Source organism: Epinephelus fuscoguttatus, linkage group LG15 (genome assembly GCF_011397635.1).
Source record: "Epinephelus fuscoguttatus linkage group LG15, E.fuscoguttatus.final_Chr_v1".
Taxonomy (NCBI): domain Eukaryota; kingdom Metazoa; phylum Chordata; class Actinopteri; order Perciformes; family Serranidae; genus Epinephelus; species Epinephelus fuscoguttatus.
The window spans coordinates 33,818,631-33,833,047 of NC_064766.1; the positions used below are offsets into that span (position 1 = coordinate 33,818,631).

Here is a 14,417-nt window from a genome sequence, read left to right on the forward strand (position 1 = left end):
CAACTGACTGATCAAGAACCTGCCCAACTGTTGTGTGGTACGTCAAGATGACTTCTTCAAGGCCCAAGATCAGATTGAAGGTGGTGAAGATAGCTTTAAGCAGTACAATGTCATCACTGCTCTGGACATGGACGCCATGATGAGTATGATATATGCATGGTTGGACAATGCAGAGAAGTTTGAGAGGTCTCATGGTGTCAATAACACCCTGGATACTGAGATTGTCCTAAAGTCTGTCCATAAGTAGGGGGAGACTCACATCCTATGGACCTTTGATCGATGTGCTCAACCAACGTTATTTAACCCATATCAAGAATGCAAAAAGAAGAGGAAGAGGAAGGGCCCGTCTATTTGAAACACAAGAACTTTACAGTGTGATGCCATCATCACGTTTTTGAATCGCTTTTCTCAACTTAGGAAAGTTTTTCAAATATAAAACCCAATATGGCTCAAAGATTCAGGCTATAAAGGTTCATAATTGACCTTGTTTGCAGTTTGAAGTGTCATGTCAACAGTTTTAAAGATGTGTCTTTTACAAGATGTCTATGACAAAAAATAATTTTGGGGCCGGCAGGGGATTATTTTCCCTACAACACCGCAAGTGGCAACTGGGATAAACTACTACTAGACTACTACTAGCTACTAGCTACCAGCTCAGCCACCTCCATGTTGAGAGCCGTGTGCAGACAACCTCTGAATCACATTATGCTCTCTATATTGTGTAGAGCTCCTTTTAAAACTGAAGGGAACCTCCATTATAAACTATGAAATAATACCCATATTATTTTTTAAATTATTTATAAATATGACGGTTCAAGAAAGTAGGATTTACTCAACTACATGACCCACAATGCAACACAATCCTGACGTATGGGCTCGCGCCGCGCCAGGCAGGGGGAAAAGGACGGCGTAGCGCATGCGCTGCATTTATGTTGTTGTTTGTGGCGGTAAGATGGCGGCGCTCGGAGACACCTCAGCTCCGGGGGTGAATGGGTTAATACAACAATTCACAGCAATAACAGGTAAAAATAACCTTTTATTTCACGTCTGGTCTATTAAGTAGGTTTTGGTTATCCAACAGGAAGAGCTCCCTTGTCCAGCAAACCTCGGAATTAGTGCGCAGACAAGAAAACGGACGTTAAGTCTTCCCCTGGCCCCTACGCTGTCAATGCTTTGCAGAGGGAAAAAGCACAGCCAGTTATCTGCTTAACTCAAGTGAAAGACTCAGAAATAGGACCATTAAACCTCCCACTGTGGATATTATCTGCAACAGACACTTCAAAACATCACATTTTGCTTGTGGTGCTCGTTACAGACACTATCTCGCTAGCACGGAGCTGATTCTCTGCTGCTTTTTCTATCGCATGTTGTTTGATAATGTGGAATGGACGTCGTCTGTGCAACATTTGCCTTCTTCATCACCAGCCAGCTGCATGTTGTGGTGGTGTAGTCTTCACCCTGACGCTAGCCACACTCGGGTGAGCTCGGTGTCTGTCTCCGACTACTTCACAGGTCCTCAATAGTTTATGTGTGCTTTGACACGATGGACAGTGTTTCAGTTTTAAGTTATTTAACGGAAAAGAGAGGAGACTCAGGGCTGCTGTTGGACTTGGAAAGTGAAACAGACATGCGCAGTACACGCGGAAAGATCAGTGCAGCTAAACGCTTCTGTTCACCTAAAAAAAGACTAAAGTCAACCGTCGGATCTCGTGTTTTCTCACGTGCAGAGTATTTTTCATAGTTTAATTCATGATTTTATTACATTTACGAACATTTGTGCTGTATTTGCAGCCTATTTGTGGTGTAGAAAGCACGTCGCGTACTCGAGCTACATTACTACCTACTACTTCCCAAAGCATACCATAGCCTTTGTTTAAACCGGATGCCTCTTTTTTCATACGTTAACTTTCAAGCAGTTGGCTTTCATTGATTTCAGTACAGTGTTGCAGTCGACTTGCAAAGACTTGTTAGTAACCCATCAGAGTGAACAGCAGCTCCGCCTTCATGAAGTTACACTCTGGTTGCATTTCACAGAACCCAGCAGTTCTGCATGCAGGCTAAACGAGGATTTCAGTTTACCCAAAACAATATTTATACAACAGGATGATCACATTGGCATTGACAACCTTGTTTTAATTGTGTGCATGTATGCATTGTAATAAAAAAGTCAATTTAATGAATACTATTTGTCCTCTTAAAGGCAAGCAGTCAATCAAACAAACAAAAAAGCAGTGCTATGTATAGATGATGTGTAGTAAACATGCTTAAATCAGTATGGTAATATAAATTGATCAATTTGGTACATTGCAGAAAAGCTGCAAACATCTAATTTTACCATGTTACTAATGTTTTGTTTGTAGTATGCCACCAAATTTACTGTTTGCAACATTTAAATGTTGTAGTGTTTTCAGATTTACAGACACATACTCGTAGATGTGCACAGACAACAAGCAAAACATTGCAGCACAGAAACGACAATGATATTCTGTTTTGTAATGTAGAAACGCTGTCCCTTTTTAAATCCTGTTTCTCTGTGAGAGCACTGACAAGTTCATTTTTCAGCTGTTAAGTGTGTGAATAGTACATATCACGGTCACGATTCTTCAATAACCACATTGCATCTGTATAAAATATTTTAGTTTATGTTAAAAACAAATATGAGCCTATACATGATCAGATTTTTTTTTGAAAACTCTCAAATAATGATATTATAATCAGAATCCAGCATTGGTCAGACTCTAGTCACAACACATTAAATGAAATGAAGTGATGGTCCCTCTTAAAGGCAAGTAATCAAACAAAAAAAATAATAGGATGACTTAAATAAGTAAAGTGTGTCACAACAAGCAAAAATCAACATAGTTCCTTAAACATACTATTTCAGCATAACGCAGATATTTTACTGATGATTTCCTGTTTCACAACTAACATTGATACTGTGGGTTTTTACACAAATGTAGGTGTGCATTAAAGTTTTATCCATAATGATTTTCAACACCAATATGCCTTTGTCCAACACTATTTTAGGAGCCACAGAGAGTGTAGGAAAACATATGTTGGAAGCATGCAACAACAACCTGGAGATGGCAGTGACTATGTTTCTGGATGGAGGTGGTATCGCAGAGGAGCCCAGCACCAGCTCCAGTTCAGCAGCTTCAAGCAGCAGAGCTCCCCCTTCAGAGTAAGCTGATATTTTTCTTCTAAACTTGTGTCGGATAAAAGTAAAACAAAGTCTTTTAGTATCTTAAAGATACTCTGATTTTTTACAGTGCTCTATAATTTCTTTCTGAGTTTAGAGGTGGTGTTAACAGTGAGCTGGGAGGAGAGTTCAGGGATTCAGACCTCTGCTGTGATTTGTGTTGCTGCTTGATGATATAACAAAGAGAGAGAGAGTGAATCTTTACATCTTGAGTGATGCCAGATTTGGTCTAGATTACTTCTTGGAATAAAACTGTTTATATTTCCTTGTGTCTCAGTGAAGTACGAGCACCCATTCCCCAGAAGCAGGACATATTGGTGGAACCTGAACCACTGTTTGGAGGTAATGTACTCTTCTCGTTTGACTTCATACAAACTAAAGTGTTATTACAGGCTGCACTTTTTCAGTCATCTGCTGAATGTGACATGTGATTAATCTGTTACACATGCAGTGCCAAAGCGAAGAAGACCTGCTCGATCTATATTTGATGGTTTCCGAGACTTCCAAACAGAGACGAGTGAGTAAATTCAATTTTCCAAGCTTAAAGAACGTGGTAATGTAATGTAATGTAATGACGATAAATGTTTTTCTTTTCCTAGTTCGCCAGGAACAGGAGCTGCGTAACGGTGGCACGGTGGATAAGAAACTGAGCACCCTGGCAGACCTTTTCCGTCCCCCCATTGAGCTCATGCACAAAGGCAGCTTTGAGACGGTGAGGAGTCAATCACAGGACACTTTAAACCCCACGTCTTTATTCAATCTGTGTGAACTTTCAGTGAAATTTAGATGGTGACTGTGTAGATCACATGTGGGAAACCAGGTTTGACTTACATGGAAGGGCCGGTTGTCAATTTTGGTACATGTATTTTCCCTCTCTGGTTGAATGTGCACTCACAGTTCTCACAAAATTAATTGGTATAGTGTTTAAAATAGAAACCTGCATGTGCTGGTGTACCATTGATGTAGATGGTTATGATCCATAAAGAGACAAGTGATTACTAAGTGAAAAGAACTGTAAATACCCAGTGCACAGCTGTGCCTCTCTCCCGAGTGCCAGCTGGTGCAGAGTAAATCAGTGTGAACCAAAAGGAAATCAAAGTTTCAGCGCACACCAGGATAGCCGGATTGACACTTATTTATTGACAGCTTACGTATAAAAAAAAAAGAGCAAACGAAGCAACATGCGAAACACATAGTTCACTCCTTTTTGTTTTTAACGTAAGCTGCCAATGAAGTAGTGTGGTCACTTTGTTAATGTAGTTATTTGTCTTCCACCAGACTTTAACTTAAAGGTATATTATGCAGGATTATTGTTTACTGTTTTTAAAGTAGGTAAAAGCCAACCCCAGATTCACTCTCATTTAGCATCTTGCCTTGGTATGTTTTCATTTTTTCTGCGCTGTGTCTCCTGGGTGTCTTCTTCATACAGTCTGGCAGCTGGTTGCTACCTATTTATAAAGCTCCAGCCTCACCTGAGCGCTGTGACAGTACATGCCCATGAACATGGCAAACACAAATTAAGAAGATAAGAAAATACAGGCAGAGTGAGTCTTTACAGATAAATGCAAGGCCCCACACTCATTAGTAATGTTTGAAAAGCATTAACTTCTGTATGAATCTATACATTGTTCTGTGGGAAATTGCTGCATCGTATAGCTTTAACCACTAGGGATGCACCGAATATTCGGTAACCGAATATATTCGGCCGAATATTGCAAAAAAACACACATTCGGTATTCGGTGGAATAAGTTAAAAGCAATGCCGAATAATAGCGGCGTGTTTTGATAACGCAATCAAACAGCGTGCCGTGACGGGCGGAATAAAATGTCGGCAGTGTGGCAATCCATCCGTCACCACACTCACATTTGCGACTAAAAATAGTTTTGAGCGAGCAAAGTAGGCTTAAATCATTCAACACGCTGTGCGAGCAGCCTACAGATTTCAACCAGCAGCAGAAACGAAAGGCAAATCCCACCGATTGTGGGTTGAACGGGGGTCACAGTCACAGACAGTAACGTTAATGCATTCCTGTCAAATATGGCGGCCATCGGCTTACCCGGTGACGGAGAAGTCGGCTCCAATAATATCCTCCTCTTGGCGTCATGACTGCCCAGAAGTATCTGAACAGCCGAGCCAGCTGAACACAGGTATGTGATGTGTCAGAGGAGAAACGAGCCTTTTGCATTTCTGTCTTTGTGGCAGGTAACGGTCCACAAACCTCACCGTACTTTAGGGACTGTTCATTACTTAGGAAGGGACTGTCAGGGGAGGAGGGTGGCTGGTTGATTTTTATTTTATTTATTTATTTTATTTTGATCCCCCCTATGTTAATCACTTATTGATGCTGTTTTTGAAGTATGAATAAGTCAATAAGTGATTTATTCCATTGAAATATCATTGATGTATTATAGAAAAGTGATTTATCTTTTCATAAATGACAAAAGGCACATCTGCCTCATTTTTGCTGTGGTATCGTGATACTACTCAGAACCATGATATTTTCATTGGTATCGTACAGTGGGTCCCAATTTTGGTACCGTGACAACACTAATCTGGAGGGGGTTCATCTGCAAAAACTAATGAAAAACTAAACAATGATATTCGGTATTTGGTACTCGGTATTCGGCCAAGCGTTTAATATTATTCGGCTTCGGCCACAAATTTTCATTTTGGTGCATCCCTATTAACCACGTACACCCTTTTGGTTTTCATCAAAATGTGTGTATTTGATATATTCATTGCTAAGTAATTGATTAAATTCATCTATGTGCTTGCAGGCAAAGGACTGTGGACAACTGGAGAACAAGTGGCTGATGATCAACATTCAAAATGTACAAGACTTTGCCTGCCAGTGTTTGAACAGGGATGTTTGGAGCAACGATGCAGTGAAGACCATCATCAGAGAACACTTCATATTCTGGCAGGTATGTAATTTGAAATCTCAGACTCATCCGTGGTCTGTGATGCTCTCATGTTTCTGAATACTTTGATGAGGTATTTGCAAGGGTCCAGCAGCTAAACTCCTTTGTTGGGAAAGTTGAGTCGAACTTGATTATTCCAGTGAGAAATTTGTTTAGTGTGTAATGCAAAAGGAAAAACCGTCAAGAGCACAGCAACAGAGACAGTAAAGTACTGATAATGGTTCAGAACAAAACATTTTCAAGTGCAGTGGTGTTGTAGTGCCCACTTCTTCTTGTACTGTAGAAAAAACCTTGCAATCAGCACATGAAATCCCACTTTGCTTCGAAGTATAACTCCTGTCATCCTAATATTTTCATACGTGTCGTGTCACTCAGTCGAAGTATATCTGGTGTGAGATTCATGTCTGTGTTATACTGTGTATTTCCTTTATTACAGGTATACCATGATAGTGAAGAAGGACAAAGATACATCCAGTTCTATAAACTGAACAAGTTTCCCTATATTTCCATCCTCGATCCCCGCACAGGTGAGTGTTTATGACAAGTTAGTTGCTGCAATATCCACTGTTTGATGCTTGATCCTTAGTGACACCATGTGCCTGTTGTTTGTGGGTGGAGGAAAGCATACATGAATGCATACCATTTATGGTCTTGACACACCAAGCCGACAGTTGACTACTGATCAGTATCTGCCCATTTGTGAGCGTCTGTCGCCCTAGTTTCTGTGGTGTGTCCCTTGCTGTTGGAACTAGTCGGCTCTTGTCAGCTTTTTTTGGAGCCCATTGGTGAGAGCAAAAAATAAATGCGGAAAGCAAACAAACAATTAAAAGTCAAGAGGGTGGGAAATTGAATCAGACTTGTTATAGCAGAAATGGTTCGTAATGGTTTGTATTATTTCTTTGCTTGTGCACAGTCAATATCCTTTGTTCTTACAACACGGGTGTATTGTTAATGTTCTAACTGGCCAACAAGCGTCTTGAATCTGATGAATTAGGAATACAGACTTCTGCTGCCTGCTGATATGGAGAATTACTTCCTCTCATGCAGGCACAGAATGCACATGCTGGATGGCCGTGGTCTTTGCAGTGTTTTCAAGTACCACTTTTTGGCAGAGACACAGGTGATGTGAGGGGATGCAAAAGTCGGCCTTCGTCGCCACTAGTTTTTTGATATCAGCTTGGTGTGTCTAGGCCTAAAGACAACACAACACCATTAGAAGAAGTAATTTCAAAGCAGCATTATGCAGCATCCTTGAATAATGGTGCATGACTGAGCAAGAGATCCTCGTATGAATAAGTGATGGGATCAATACAGGCCATCAGTAGGTTTTTAATGAAATAGATAATGAAGATAAATTAACCTAATTGTCATCTGTGTAACTGTATAAATGGTACAATACAGTAAAGTGAGCAGATGCCTCACCCTCTGTTTACATCTGCAGAGTAGCTCTAAATCAATACAGCTGAACATATCTGCCTTTGCTACTTAAATATGCTATGATTGAATATGATATTGACCTGTGCTGTTCAAAACCTGTTCATTCCAGGTCAAAAGATGGTGGAGTGGAATCAGCTGGACGTGGCATCGTTCCTGGAGCAGACGACCGGCTTCCTGGCAGAACACGGGCAGCTCGATGGACCATCCTGTCACGCACCCCCTGCCAAACGAGCTCGTTCTGTGGGTTTCTCATCTCATGTGTCACCACTAATTCTTCTACTTTTTCTTCTTTAATAAGAGCTCTCTCAGGGGGTCTGTTGGAAGTTCACAACTCATAGTGGTTGATCAATTGCAGAGTGATTACCTTGGATATTGTGATAGAACTTCATTGTTCTCTTCCTTCCCCTTAAAGCTGTTTTACATGTGAAAGATAATGTTTAAACTGTACTATCTGCATGAAAAGTTACAGTTGCAATCAAAATTATTCAACCCCCATTGCGTATTAGGCTTATTGGCAAAATATACAATTTCTCAGCTGTTTGCAATAAACAGATTACACAAGAACTGTTTAAGTAGTTCAATGAAACTAATATTACAAGGGTTTTGATCCAAATTCAACACAAAATGCTACTTTTAATGACCACTACAGTCTCAAAATTATTCAACCCCTTCATGACAAGCATCTTCAGTACTTAGTAGAGCACCCTTTTGCTGTTACGACCTGCTGCAAACGTGATGCATAGCCAGACACCAGCTTCAGACAGCGTTCCTGAGGAATCTTAGCCCATTCCTCATGGGCAATGGCCTTCAGTTCAGTAATATTCTTGGGTGTGCGTTTTGCTACCACCTTCTTCAAATCCCACCAGAGATTTTCTATGGGGTTCAAGTCAGGCGACTGTGACGGCCACTCTAGAATCTTCCATTTCTTCTTCTGAAACCAAGCCTTGGTGGACTTTGAGGTATGCTTGGGATCATTATCCTGTTGGAAGGTCCAATGACGCCCAAGCTTCAGCTTCCTCACAGACGGCACGACGTTTTTACCTAAGATTTCCTGATACTTGACTGAATCCATCGTGCCCTCCACACGCTGCAGGTTTCCAGTGCCAGAGGCAGCAAAGCAGCCCCAGAGCATCACTGAGCCACCGCCATGCTTCACTGTAGGCAGGGTGTTCTTTTCAGCAGATGCTTCATTCTTCTTCCTCCAGACATACCGCTGTTCCATAGGCCCGAAAAGTTCCAGTTTTGTTTCATCGCTCCACAGAACAGAATTCCAAAACTCCTGTGGCTTATTTATATGTTTTTGAGCATATTGGAGCCGACTTTTCTTGTGCTTTTCGGTCAGTATTGGTGTACGTCTTGGAGTCCCGGCATGGAGCCCTTCAGTGTTTAGTATGCGCCTTATTGTGCAAACTGAAACCTCAGTGCCTGCTGCCACCAAGTCTTGCCGCAGGTGTTTTGCAGTCACTCGAGGGTTTTTGACCACTTGCCTCCTCAGGAATCTGCTGGCAGCCGCTGATAGTTTCCTCTTTCTGCCACGTCCAGGTAGTGTAGCCACTGTTCCTTTAACTTTGAACTTGCGAACTATGCTTCCAACTGTATCTCTAGGAACATTCAGAGCTTTTGCTATCGTTTTGTATCCTTTTCCTTGTTTGTGCAAGGCAATGATTTTTTCTCTGAACTTTCTGGACAATTCTTTTGTTCTTTTCTAACTCTAATTCTTTTCTAACATGCAATCAAACGTCACTCTCAACAAACCCCTAGCCAGTCCAGGTACTTATGTGTTCTGTCTCAAGCACACCTGAACTAATGAAGCCCTTGATTAGTTGCACCAGGTGTGCTTGAAACAGGGGGTTGAATAATTGTGATTAGTTGCATCAGGTGTGCTTGAGACAGGGGATTGAATAATTTTGAGACTGCAGTAGTGATTAAAAGTAGCATTTTGTGTTGAATTTGGATAAAAACCATGGTAATATTAGTTTTATTAAACTATTTCAACTGTTCTTGTCTACTTTGTTTATTGCAAACAGATGAAAAATTGTACATTTTGCCAGTAAGCCTAATATGCAATGGGGGTTGAATAATTTTGATTGCAACTGTAATTCTTCTAACATGCAAATTTTGAGAAGTTATCATCAGTAATAAATGATTTATTAGTGATGATAGTTTTTCAAAATTTGCACATCTTATTCTGTGAAAGCACTGTTAGTCATCCCCAAAAACATTGCCATCAGTGTTGACTGTGAAGTTTTACCAGATTTCTGTGTTATTTTACCCAGCACCGTGATTTATTTTCTACAGCTGCACTGTCTGTTTTCTGTTCTAGGAGAGTCTGATTGATGCCAGTGAAGACAGTCAGCTGGAGGCAGCGATCCGAGCCTCCCTACAGGAGACCCACTACGAGTCCTCAAATGCCCCCGAAGCTCCCGATTCCCCCCGATCAGATGATGAATCAGACGCAGAGCCTTTCTCTGACAGCGAAGGTCCCATTTCTGTTGATGGCTCGGACAGCGAAATGCCAGCACCGCACGAAGAGAAAAGCTCTACCAGCAAACACACCACGCTCCCGCCGGCCACTGCAGCCCAGCAGCGTCTACATCCTGATAGTTCCACTACTTCCCATAGAAAATCTCCGTACAAAGAAAACAACCACAGTCACAAGAAGGAGGACAGTAAAAAGAACCACCTGGAGCCCTCAGCTGTTCGTCATCCTCAGCCTGACGCCGACTCTGGAGGTAACCACTGTCCCCCAGCGGCCGAAAGCGCCGGACCTTCCAAGACAAGCACCACCAAAACCTGTGACTTAGACTGTCCTGATGACAATGGTACGTCAACATGTCACTCTAAACCTCAAACAGTTATGATAACAAAGAATGAGTGACTTAAAAAGATATTGACCACAATGTTTTTATTCACATAGGTCCTAAAGCCAGGTTGATGCTACGTTACCCAGATGGACAGAGAGAGCAAATTTCCTTGTCTTCTCAAGCAAAACTTTTGGTAAGAATACACAACAATAACTATTTTAAAGAAATAGTTCAACATTTTTGCTTCTTTACTTTGTTGCAAAGAGTCAGATGAGAAGATTGATGCCACTCTGAATTCTGTACACAAAGTATGGAGCTTGAGCCAAGAGGCGATTAGCTTAGCCTAGCATAGCATAGCATAAAGACAGGAAGCAAACAGCTAACCTGGTTCTGTTCACTGTTAAACAAATGCTTATCAGCACCTCTAAAGCTCACTAATTAACACATCATACAACATTGTTTGTTTAATCTGTGTAAATCAGCAATTCGCTATTTTTGGCCTTCGCTACTTGCCAGACTCCAGGAAGTTACTGGCTCTAGAGTAGAAATAAGTGCGGCCTTGATCTTCACAAAACAGCAAATTGTGATTTTGCACTTCAATTTTGCGACATGTTAAACAAACAAGACATAACGTCCAAATTAGTGAGATTTAGTGAGCCTAGTTCACATTACACGATTTTCACCCTGATTTTGCGTTGCAGAGACTATCGCAATCTTTTCAGTGTTCATACCTGGCGACGTGTGTTTCTGTCAGCGGGAGTGTGTGCACACCACAAGATTTCTCCACTGAGCCCTCGCCGACAGAGCTCCAGATAACGCGGTGACGTCACCAAACTTGGAGACGACACATCGTAAAGGCATAGATATTCTTTATTATCCTGGGTCCAAACACAACGCGCTCCCCATGATCCTGTGGACGCCGCCATTGTTGTTGTTGCTTGCCGGCCGGCTTGTCAGTGTTGCCAGATCTTGGGAAAGAAACAAGCAACCAGGGCTATGGAAACAAGCCCAAAAGAAACGACTATCATGCGTTTAAATAACTTATTAGAAGGATATATATATATATATGTAGAGAGAGAGAGAGAAAGGTGACGTTTAGAGAGCAAGCCCAAATAAGCAACTCCACTTTAGAAACAAGCCCAAAGTCTTGGCTAATAAGTGGACCTGGCAAGTGGCAACCCTGCGGCTTGTCCTCCTCACATTTCTTGTGTACTGACATGGGACGTATCCTGCCTCTCATTGGCTGATGCTCTTTGTCAGTCGTGTCAACCTTCTCCAGTTTTCTAGCATGCCAGATATCCAGTCTCAGTCACAGACGAGGGGGCGACTTGCTCGTAGGCTTGTTCACACACGAGGACTCATCGTGGCAGACTATCTGCCAACTCACCTCTGACCCAAGGTGGCTCTCAAGATTCTCTGCGACGTCAAAATCGCGGTGAAAATCTTGTAATGTGAACTAGGCTTTAGTGGTGCTGCTTTTTTAACTTTATACAAAGCTAGGTTAGCTCTACTCACCCGTTATGTTAACGTAAGCTAATTGGCTGCAGCTTCATATCAACCTTGACGAAAGTAGTATCTATCCTGAAAGTGAATCAGGAAGTGCAGTGGATTAACAGGATGAAGAGTGGAAAGGGTGTTTGGTCCAGATTACATACATGTGCCAGCATGGAAATGTTTGGGAAACATGACAGTGGAGTTTTTAACTGAACTGTTTCACACAGTCTTTGAAAGTCAGAGGATGCCTGAAGAGTGGAGAAGAAGCGTACTGGTACGGATTTTAAGGAATATGACATAAGAAGGCATGTGGCAGGGTGCCAAGAGAGGAGGTGTGGTATTGTATGAGGAAGCCGGGAGTAGCAGAGAAGTACTGTATGTTAAGAGCAGTGCAGGATATGTATGAGGGTAGTGTGACAATGGTGAAGTGTGTGGAAGGAGAGACAGATGGGTTTAAGGTGTAAGTGGGATTACATCAAGGATCTGCTCTGAGCCCCTTCTTATTTGCAGTGGTGATGGACTGGTTGACAGATGACATCAGGCAGGAATCTTTACTGACTGTGGTGTTCACAGAGGACATTGTGATCTGTAGTGAGAGTAGGGGGGCAGGGTGAGGAGAGCCTGGGGAGGTGGAGGTATGCACTGGAGGGAAAAGGAATGAAAGTCAGTCGGAGTGTGCTAATGAGGAGGACAGTGGCACTGTGAGGATCTGAGGACTAAAGGTAGGTAGTGGAGTTTAAATACTGGGGGTCAAATGTAACAGGGAGTGCGGACGAGGAGTGAATGAGAGAGTGCAGGTAGAGTGGATTTGCAATAAAAGGGTGTCAGCAAGAGTGAAATGGAAGGTTTATAGGGTGGTAGTGAGACGATGTTGAGTGTTGTGGAGGCGATGGCACTGATGAAAAGACAGGAGGCAGAGATGGAGGTTGGCAGAGTTCAAGATGCCAAGATTTTCGGTAATTAGTATATTAGAGGGACAGTTCAGGTGAGATGGTTTGGGGAGAAAGAGAGAGGCAGGACTGAGATGGTTTGGACATGTGCAGAGAAGAGATGCTGGGTGTATCAGGAAAAGGATACTGGAGGTGGAGCTAGCAGAGAAGAGGAGGTTTATAGATGTGATGTAGGAGGACATGTGGGTAGTTGGTGTGACAGAGAAAGATGCAGAGGAGAGGAACAGACGATCCAATGGGGCAACCCCAAGAAGAAGAAAGTGGTATCTACGTATCTTATCTTCTAAGTCTTGGCAACAGAGCAAATAAGTGCATTTCCCAAATTGTCAAGCTATTGCTTTAAATAAAAATAATGTGAGCATTTCCTCTTCATGCCCAGTGAACAGTGAATATTATCACATGAACACAGATTGTTACTTAAAATGTCTCACCTCTTGTATGTTACTCTCTCCCATCAAGGCCCTGGTAAGACACGTCCAGTCCAAAGGTTACCCAAATGAACGCTTCGAACTTGTCACCAACTTTCCCAGGAGGAAGCTGGCCCACTTGGACTATGACATCACACTGCAGGAGGCAGGGCTTTGTCCACAGGAGACTGTATTTGTGCAGGAGAGGAACTAGCCTTGTCAGACACACTCACTTTTGCTTGTGTATCTCTCTGGTAGACCTCACCCTTTCACCAATGATGTGGGACGATGTCACTGGCCTTGACCCCATAACCTTCTGTCCTCCTGGAATTAGGCCCCGTTTTTGCCAAGACAACTCTTAGTGGATGGACATCTCTCCCCGCCACTCCAGTAGTCTCAATACTGACGTCTCTACTGACAGCCTAATCCCTTTGTAGTCTTCTACAATTGGCCAGTAAGGTGTTACAGGTGCCGGCACTCTTTAATTTTATAATGCAGTTATTCTTCTCTGATGCAGACTTCATTTTGTTCGAAATACTGAGGCACATCAGGATAGAATATATATATATATATATATATATATATATATATATATATATATATATATATATATATATATATATACGATAGCTCATATTCAAATAAAAAAAAGCCCAAACAATGGATCACTGATTGATGACGAGGCACCAGGGACTTGTACAAAAAAAGACTTTTACCTCCCATAAAGGATGTTAAATGTCAGAGTTTTATTTTCTTGCTCTTCTTGTTATTTTCTGTACCTGGGGACAGGTAAAGGGAGGCTCATTCTTGTTTAATTTGACCCAAATTTGGTCTCACACGGTCATTGTTTGAACAACTGTCATTATATGGAAGGCAGAAGCACTAAGAGAAAAGGTCCGTGAAATTACAAGTCTAGAAAATGTGTCGGACATCGGTGACACACGTGTGTAGATCTGAGAGGACTTGGTTCTGCACATTTTTACTCCAGTTTCTATTGGTTAACTAGAGACTAGTAGATTGTTTTTGGATTTCAACTTTTGATACAGAAGGGAATGAATGAAGGGTGGTACATCTCATCAGTCGGACCTACACTGTACAGAGATGGCTTAGAGAGACTGATATTTAGCTGTAGTCATTGTTTCCTTTCTTTTTTATATGCTGCCAAGAAAATATGCTGATGTTGAAATATAACCACCAAAACCAA

At 41.9% G+C, this 14,417-nt stretch overlaps 1 protein-coding gene across 1 annotated transcript; it reads left to right on the forward strand.

Annotated features, from left to right (window-relative positions):
* Positions 1 to 914: 914 nt before the first annotated feature.
* On the forward strand, positions 915 to 14,417 carry ubxn7 (UBX domain protein 7). Its single transcript, XM_049598712.1, has 11 exons — positions 915 to 1,022; positions 3,028 to 3,181; positions 3,477 to 3,541; positions 3,651 to 3,716; positions 3,799 to 3,911; positions 5,978 to 6,124; positions 6,558 to 6,648; positions 7,668 to 7,798; positions 9,882 to 10,380; positions 10,476 to 10,555; positions 13,266 to 14,417. Exons 1-11 carry the CDS (start codon positions 917 to 919, stop codon positions 13,425 to 13,427), a joined length of 1,614 nt encoding a protein of 537 aa, XP_049454669.1. The 5' UTR covers positions 915 to 916; the 3' UTR covers positions 13,428 to 14,417.